The 8,785-nt window shown below is 41.1% G+C and overlaps 1 protein-coding gene across 1 annotated transcript in view; it reads left to right on the forward strand.

Annotated features, from left to right (window-relative positions):
* Positions 1-6,442, forward strand: part of LOC107574917 (tripartite motif-containing protein 16-like) — an 8,621-nt gene extending 2,179 nt beyond the window's left edge. The window contains exons 3-7 of the mRNA XM_016261342.1: positions 298-310; positions 1,428-1,684; positions 2,385-2,544; positions 5,653-5,700; positions 5,922-6,442. Of these exons, the coding sequence (XP_016116828.1) occupies positions 298-310; positions 1,428-1,684; positions 2,385-2,544; positions 5,653-5,700; positions 5,922-6,442 (999 nt within the window). The remainder of the gene's footprint in view (positions 1-297; positions 311-1,427; positions 1,685-2,384; positions 2,545-5,652; positions 5,701-5,921) is intronic.
* Positions 6,443-8,785: the final 2,343 nt, after the last annotated feature.

The raw sequence follows: 8,785 nt of genomic DNA on the forward strand, positions 1-8,785 counted from the left end.
GAGAGAAAGATCTTCAGCAGCTGAGAGAGGCTGTGGAGTCTCATAAGGTGAGTCTGGAGAAGAAGAGAAGCTTGTCTCAGTTCAGACTCACCTCTTTCAGTTCCACTGAAGGAACAGAGCTAGGATCAGAGAGCTGGGTTAGTTTGGTCTGGAGGAGTGTTGGGATGATGTTATTGAAGGCCAAACTGAAGTCCACAAACAGGATCCTTGCATAAGTCCCTGGTTTGTCCAGATGTTGGAGAATGTAGTGCAGTCCCATGTTGACTGCATCAGCCACAGACCTGTTTGCTCAGTAAGCAATCTGCAGGGGGTCCAGTGATGTCCTTCAGATAAGCCAACACCAGTCTCTCAACAGGGAGAGTCCAGTGATCTGTTGAGGATCTGTGAAAAGATGTGGGCCAGCTGGTCAGCACAGATTTTCAGACAGGCTGGTGAAACACCAACTGGGCCTGGTGCTTTCTTTTTCTTCTGCTTTCTGAAGACCTGATGCACATCATCTTCACTGATCCGAAGTGCAGGAGTGGGGGAGAGGGGGTTGCTGGAGGTGTTAATGGTTGTGTAGAGAGATGGTTAGAGCTGGTGTGGGGTATGAGACCGGGAGTTTTGAATCGACAATCAAGTCAAGTCAAGTCACCTTTATTTATATAGCGCTTTTAACAATACAGATTGTGTCAAAGCAACGGAACAGCATTAATTAGGAAAATAGTGTGTCAATAATGCAAAATAGTAAACACTAATTTTTCAGTTAAAGACAGTTCATCATTGAATTCAGTGATGTCATCATCCAGCTCAGTTCAGTTTAAATAGTATCTTTGCAATCATTTGCAATCAAGTCAACGGAATACGTACTGGATCCGGGTGACTGCAGTGACCATCTGATCTGGTGGCTACAGTGACCTCGGAGTAAGAGAGAAACAGACTAATATTAGGATAGATGCCATTCTTCTAGTGATGTAGCAAGTACATCGGGTGTTATGAGAAGTGTTCCCGGTTCCGGTTGACCTAATTAATGCAGCCTAAAATGTGAGCTCATCCAGATCATTGGCAGCAGCTTAAAAAACACTCCAATCAGTGCAGTCAAAATATGCGAAACATGCCCACTCTGTTTAGTTGGTCCATCTTTTTACAGTCCTTACTACAGACTTAGCAGATAGGCAACAGCTAGAGAGACTGGGGAAATTCATGTCAAACAGCTGCACTATTCAATTCAATTCAGTTCAAGTTTATTTGTATAGCACTTTTCACGACACAAATTTGACAGCAAATTAAGTTTCTACAATATAACAATACAATGCACTACCAGCACTGGTGCCCCTCAGGGTTGCATCCTCTCCCCACTGCTCTTCTCCCTGTACACCAGTGACTGTACCTCTACTTGACCCATCTGTCAAGCTCCTAAAGTTTGCAGATGACACCACACTTATCAGCCTCATCCAGGACAGTGACGATTCTGTTTACAGACAGGAAGTTAAAGAGCTGGCTGTCTGGTGCAGTTATAACAACCTGCTCCATTGAGAGAAGCCGCTCTGAGCTGATACGGCTGATCAGAGATCAGGAAAAGACTGCAGTGAGTCGAGCTGAAGGACGACTGGAGCGACTGGAGAAGGAGATCAATGATCTGAGGAGGAGAGACGCTGAACTGGAGCAGCTTTCACACACACAGGATAATATCCAGTTCCTGCAGGTAACAGAAATCTAGAAGAACAGGATCATAGTGGACTTGAGCAGATCCTGCTGTGACAGAGAAACATTTCATGAGTGTTTTATTATATAATCATCAGTCCGACTCTCATCTGACTATCTTCTTTTGAAAGAGATGCTGCTTACAAATGGCTTTCAGCTCTGGAAATCTCTTCGAAACCATTTCTTTGAGTTATTTTTTCTAGAAGATATATTTAGCTGTCAAAAACCACTTGCGCCACCAACAGTTTAAAACTTCACACCTAATTTTTTTAATTAAATAAAAAGACTCTGTCTTAAGGGTCCTTGTGAAGTTTCAGTGTCTAACCGCTCTAAAGTTATAAATAATGGTCAATCTAATCGTAGCCTTTTAGCTGCTTTTCCTGAGAAAATCTACTCAACCCTACAATGAGACTCCATTGATGTGCTTGAACTGTTAGATTGACATTTATGTTCTTAGCAGATGTTTATTCATCCAAACTATTCCTAGAAAGCTCACATAGAGTATAAGTGGCAAATACTAGAATCTGTAGCTCTAATGTGATTTAATGAATATGAGAAGAATGAAGCTGATGCTGCGAAAGTGCTGGATTGAGGTGAGTTACTAAAGATCAGTCAAGTCAACAAGAACAACAAATCTGATGTTCCTGCAGGTTATTGGGTGAAGTGTGGAGCTGATGAGTTTTGACTTCTGTTTTCTGTAGAGTTTCCAGTCTCTCTCAGCACCTCCTGAATCTACAGACGTAAATGATGATCTCTTCAGTTCTCTCTTCTCTTCTGATGCTCTGAGAGAATCTGTCCATCAGCTGAGAGACAAACTGGAGGATTTCTGCAAAGAGGAGCTCAAGAAGATCTCAGACAGAGGTAAAGTCCTGGAGATTCATCTGCTCTCAGAAACCAGTCCATCATCATCTCATATCATGGAGAACATCATATTAGAAATGCCTTAGGAATGGATGCAGGATCATGAGAATCACACTGTTCATGTCTGTTGATTTCCACAGTCACATTCACCAACATCAGATGCAGATTAAGAAACTTTGGGCCTTTGGGCTATAGCAAACCCAAGGGCCCTCTTCCTAGTAGCCTATCTTGGTGCCACAATGTTTTCTGCCAGAGGAATATTTAGTTTTTTTATATTTAGTTAATTTTAAAAATATAAATATTATATCTATATAATATATTTAGATTATATAAATATAAATATTTAGATTATATCTAAATATTCCAGGCTAAAACATGTTATAACCATAACCTCAGTCCTTTCATAACCTTTCACCTCAGTCATGTTATTGAAGGTAGAAGAGAGTTCACTCCACCCACCGACAATTCCTGTCAGACCTGAGACTCGAACCCACAGCCTTCAGGTTACAAGTCCAAGTCTTTAACCATTAGGCCATGAGGCCCTAATAATTTGCTGTGGTTAGGGCAATTGGAATAAACAAATTATTTATAAATAAATAAAGGCTATATTGCAGGCTCTTAATTATTGAATTAAAAATGATTAGAACTGTTAAAATCTCCTTTGTAGTTGCACTAATGGAATGCTACTGTAATTCAGGAATTATATTAACTGTAGTATTAGGAAGATCATGAATCAGGCAAAAACCATATTCCTTATTACCATGGTTTTATTGCTTCTTTCACAAAATCAAAAAGAAAAGGCTCCAGTTACTAACGTAACCTTGGTTCCCTGAGATAAGGGAACAAGCATTGCGTCAGCTTATTGACGCTATGGGGAAACTCCTGTTTACTCTGATACTGAAGCCTGATTTGTTAACATTTGTGTAGCTGCACAAACCAGTGGCACTCAAACCCACAAGAACGGGTGGAGCCAACTACTATATAAGTCGGCCCAAGCACCATCTCATCAGAATCATTCGACTGAAGCGACAGTCAACGATTCGCATGCAGCTTATAGCACGTCACGCAATGCTCGTTCCCTTATCTCAGGGAACTGAGGTTATGTTAGTAACCAGAGCGTTCCCTATCGAATAGGAACTCCCGTTAAGTCAGCTTATTGATGCTGTCCAGCAGCGCCGTGCTATGAGAAGAAGCAGAACTTAGCCTGCTCCACAAGCCCAACTCAGGAGCACTTGCCAGAGGGCTCTGTAAGCCTGAGCTATAGAAAAGACCCAAGTCAATAATCTGAGGTCTAGTTAAGAAAGCCGTTCCACTCAGCGTGGAAAGTGGTAGATTTATGCAGAAAGGATCCGCGCCTGCATAGCGGGGACATCTAAATTGTAAAATCTAATGAAGGTAGATGGCGATGACCATCCGGCGGCCAAACAAATCTCCCCGATAGAAATCCCATTCTACCACGCCCAGGAGGAGGCCATTTCTCTGGTGGAATGGGCCCTCACAGCTATAGGGCATTACAAGCCAACTGCGGCATAAGCCAGGGCTATAGCATCTATTATCCAGTCTTTGCTTTGTGACTGGCAGCCCCTTAAAGAGGTCTCCAAAGCACAAAAAGAGCTTCTCTGATTGTTTGAACAACCCAGAGCGCTCAATGTACACTCCGATTGTCCGAACAGGCCACAGCAAGTTGGGACCCTGCTCACCGTCCGCTGTAGGGAGAGCTAACAGGGAAATAACCTGGGCTCTGAATGGAGTTGAGAGCACCTTAGGTACGTAACCACATTGCGGTTGCAGAACGACTTTACAGTCGTTAGGCCCCAACAGGATGTGCTGACAGCACTTACAAGTCACCTACTCATTTGACCAATGCCAAGGCCAAGAGCAGAGCAGTTATGATTGACATGGGCCGCAAGCCAGACGGTTGAAGTGGCTCAAAAGGATGACTATAGACAAGTCCCATGTCGGCACAGTTCTAGGGCAAGGTGGGTTCAGTCTCTGAGCTTCCCTTAGAAACTTAATGACCAGGTTGTTTCTGCTGAAGAGCGGCCAGCCACGAGAGAATGATTCGACGTGATGGCTGACACATAAACCTTGAGTGTGGAAGTGGTACGGCCCTTGTCGAACAACTCCCATCGAGGGATCAAACATGGCCAAAAAGGGATGCCAAATCTTGCCCTTTGCTTGCGAGAGAATGTCACTCCTCAATGGTATTGGCCATGGGGCTGCAGACAGCAGCTAAATAAGCTCTGTGAGCCAAGTTTGGTTCTCCTCCACTAGGAGAAGTGAGCATTTTGATCATTTTGACCTGCCTGATAACGTGAGGAAGCAGGGTGGTTGGAGGGAAGGCATACAAATGGGTGTTGGGCCAGCACAAGGAGCCGTACGTCAGGTTGCCCGCATACAGAGCGCGAACCGGAGGCGTCCGTTGTGGCTAACTTCCTTCTGGACGTCACTCCCAACTGCACACCTGATAAAAACAGGTGAAGAGTTGTCCAGGGGGCCACAGTTCTGACACAGCGATGAGTTACCATGATATAACACCAAGCAACCAGCATCGGACAGAACACGAGTTTTGAGCCAATATTGGAGGGGCCGCATGTGTAGCAGGCCCAGGAGAATCAATAAGGAGGCGGCCACTATTAGGCCAAGCAACCTCTAAAACACCCTGAGGGGGACACGTAGTCCCCAACTTGAATGATGCCGCAATTCGCTGAATGTTCAGGGAGCATTCCGGCGTAATTCGGGCTTGCATTTGAACTGAGTCTATAACTGTTCCCAGAAAGCACACTCGCTGTCTGGGAGTCAGAAAACTCTTGGCTGAGTTGATTCTCAGCCCAAAATGCTCCAGATGGTTGAGCAAAAATGACATGTGAGCGATAGGTTCTCGTTCTGATTTGGCTAGCATCAGCCGGTAATTAAAGATGCGGATTCCCATCTGGCTTAGAGGGGAAAGAGCTGCGTTCTTGCACTTCATAAAAGTGCAATCTCAAAATGGTCTGTGATGGGAGTCCAACATCATCTCATATCATGGAGAACATCATATTAGAAATGTCTTGGGAATGGATGCAGGATCATGAGAATCACACTGTTCATGTCTGTTGATTTCCACAGTCACATTCACCAACATTGTTCCCGGGACCATGAACAACTTCCTACAATGTAAGTCAGTAAGAAAACAAGTAGAAAAACTCACTGAGTGTGTTCATGTTCTTCCTGTAGAAGGTGAAAGAAAGTTTTATAATTGATGATGTAAATGATGATTTGCACAGATATCTGGTCATCTGTACTGAGACACTGATGATACACTGAACATGAAGAGTTACATGAAAAGATCAAACAGATTCATAATTCCTGATTCTGATGTGTTTTATCTCCATCAGATTCCCATCAGCTCACTTTGGATCTCAACACAGTGAATAAAAGCCTCCTTCTGTCTGAGAGCAACAGAGTTATTACTTACACTGGCACAGATCAGTCGTATCCTGATCATCCAGACAGATTTGATGTGTATCGTCAGGTGTTGTGTAGAGAGAGTGTGTGTGGACGCTGCTACTGGGAGGTGCAGTGGAGTGGAAATATTGGTGTGTTTATATCAGTGTCATATAAGAGCATCAGCAGGAAGGGAGGTGATGAGTGTTTGTTTGGACGTAATGATCAGTCCTGGAGTTTCTTCTGCACTCCCTCTAGATATTCATTCATACACAATAACATAGAGACTCGTCTCCCTGTGAAGCACATCAGCAGTAGAATAGGAGTGTTTGTGGATCACAGTGCAGGAACTCTGTCCTTCTACAGCGTCTCTGACACAATGAGCCTCATCTACACATTTCAGACCACATTCACTCAGCCGCTCTATCCTGGGTTTAATATTCATAAAGGATCATCAGTGAAACTGTGTTGATGAGTCAGAATAGACTGCAGAGAGATTTTACCCATAATGCTTTGAGCTGCATGATGAATCAGTAACAGTGAGATGTTACAGAGTCTCTTCTTTTCTCTTCATGATATTAATACTGCAGCTGAAATTCTTTCAGTGAAATAACATGTCAGAATAAATGTGTGTAATAATTCCTCATATAGACCGTATAGCAGCTCACTTCCTGTGAAAACACACACTTAGAGCAGCTTCTCTGAATGTATATAACCGTAATATTGTTTTATCTAATGATTGCATGGTTTTAAGGGATATTTGTCTTGTCATGCGTAAGAGATCAGAGAATGTCTCCATTTCCAGGTTTTTTAACATCCCAGGATGTTGTGAAGCAGTAATTTTACATAGTTTTCAGTTATGATAACATTTGTTGATGAAGTCTGTGCATCAAAACATACACAAGTAAGATTATTCAGGTTCTTTTTATCATAATTTTTCTCCTGCTTTCTGCTCTTCTCTGATTTCCTCTGTTATCCTCTCAGGCTGATTGAAGACTTTGAGTTACTGCAGGTTTTGGGTTTTAGATAAAATTAATGTCTACTGACAGGATCTGGTATTCCTGTCAAGGAGATTTGATCTTATGCTTTTGGAGCAGTCATTAGGATGTTGGCACAATCTAACAGTGATATATTTTCAACATTTACAGGGGACAGTGTGTGATTTTATTGCTGTCTGAATCCAGCTGTTTCTTGTCTTTTGTTCTATTTATGGTTGTTATTCCAACAGGCTGTATCGCATTTATATCTGTATATTTCTAAATAAATAAAAAAACGAAGAAAAAAAAGAGTTTTGAATCTTTTGAAATAGGCTATTATTGTATAGCAGATACAATAACATGTTAAAATATGTGTTATATACATTTATACAACAGTTCTTTCTGGTCCTCAAAACTGATTGGCTGATAAGAGTGTGATATTAGACTGATAACAGAACTCCAACAACCGTTTCACAGTTTGTATCACTCCGTTTGCGGTATTTCTCACATTCTAACGAATGGCACGGCAGGTCACCCAAATCCACTATAATTTTATAAATAATACTGTTTTGTGTCATGGAATGTAGTTTTAGGAATTTTTTAGGCAAAAATATAGTTGTTTAGTCTATAAATATGCGGTTTATTATTAGAGATAACGTCTATTTGAAAATTTACTTCAATGTTTTTGGGGATGTGAGCTCCAGTGCATCAGCGGCCGTTCAGTACTCATGGACACGCCGAGAGCAGCCTTACCTCAGCCAGATCTTCTGGGATTTGCCACTGGCTCTGATGTCTCTATAGTGGTTAAACATGAGATATAATTCGTTTTGGGTAAATCTCGTGGGCAGTCTTTGGTCTCGTTAATCTATATTTACATTTAGTGATTTAGCAGATGCCTTTATCCAAAGCGACTTACTAATGAGGACAATAGAAGCAATCAAAATCAACAAAAGAGCAATGATATGCAAGTGCTATAACAAGTCTCAGTTAGCTTAACGCAGTACACGTAGCAAGTGTTTTTTAAATTATATAATAAAAAGAAAACCGATAGAATAGACAAAGAATAGAGCAAGCTAGTGTTAGAGGCCTTTTTTTGATTTTGTTAATTGTATAATAAATAAAAAGAAATAGATAGAATACAAAAAGAATAGAGAAGCTAGTGCTATTTTTTTTTTTTAAAAGAAAACAAGCAGTTAGTAAATGAATAGAGTGCAAGTCTAAAAGGGGCAAGGTTTTATTTTTTATCTATTATTTGTTCCAAAGCAAATAGTTTAGCCTCAGGGCAAAATCTCATTACATTATTTTTTTTTAATGTAACTTCAATGCTGTATATCAGAACACTGTCTTTGTACTTTTGACTGAATTGCCTAGTAATTTTCATAATGGCTGTTGTTGATGTTTATTAAATGTTATTATTCAATAAATAATATTTTATATAAATAACAGTAGTATTTAACAATAGTATAGTATTGGGAAACTGTGTGAGTGTGTGTTCGTGATTGTGATTGGTTTCATTATTCCGCCATTAGATGGCGACAGACTATTTTACGAGTCAGCAGTAAAGACTTTTTATATTGAAAGCGACTGAAACAGGAAGTTATTTGTACTTTCAACAACAGCTTGTAAGACGCGGGCAACAAATGCACTGAGCTGCGCTGTCATCGGAAATCACCCTCAACAGATGAAAGGATAGTACGACAACTATATCGCTTTCCTCAGCGGACATTCAAAAATGTTTTATTGTGGATATGATTTAGCAGATGCCTTTATCCAAAGCGACTTACAAATGAGGACAATGGAAGCAATCAACAAAAGAGCAATGATATGCAAGTGCTATA

The sequence above is a fragment of the Sinocyclocheilus grahami genome, unplaced genomic scaffold (genome assembly GCF_001515645.1).
Source record: "Sinocyclocheilus grahami isolate Dianchi unplaced genomic scaffold, SAMN03320097.WGS_v1.1 scaffold2387.1, whole genome shotgun sequence".
Taxonomy (NCBI): Eukaryota; Metazoa; Chordata; class Actinopteri; order Cypriniformes; family Cyprinidae; genus Sinocyclocheilus; species Sinocyclocheilus grahami.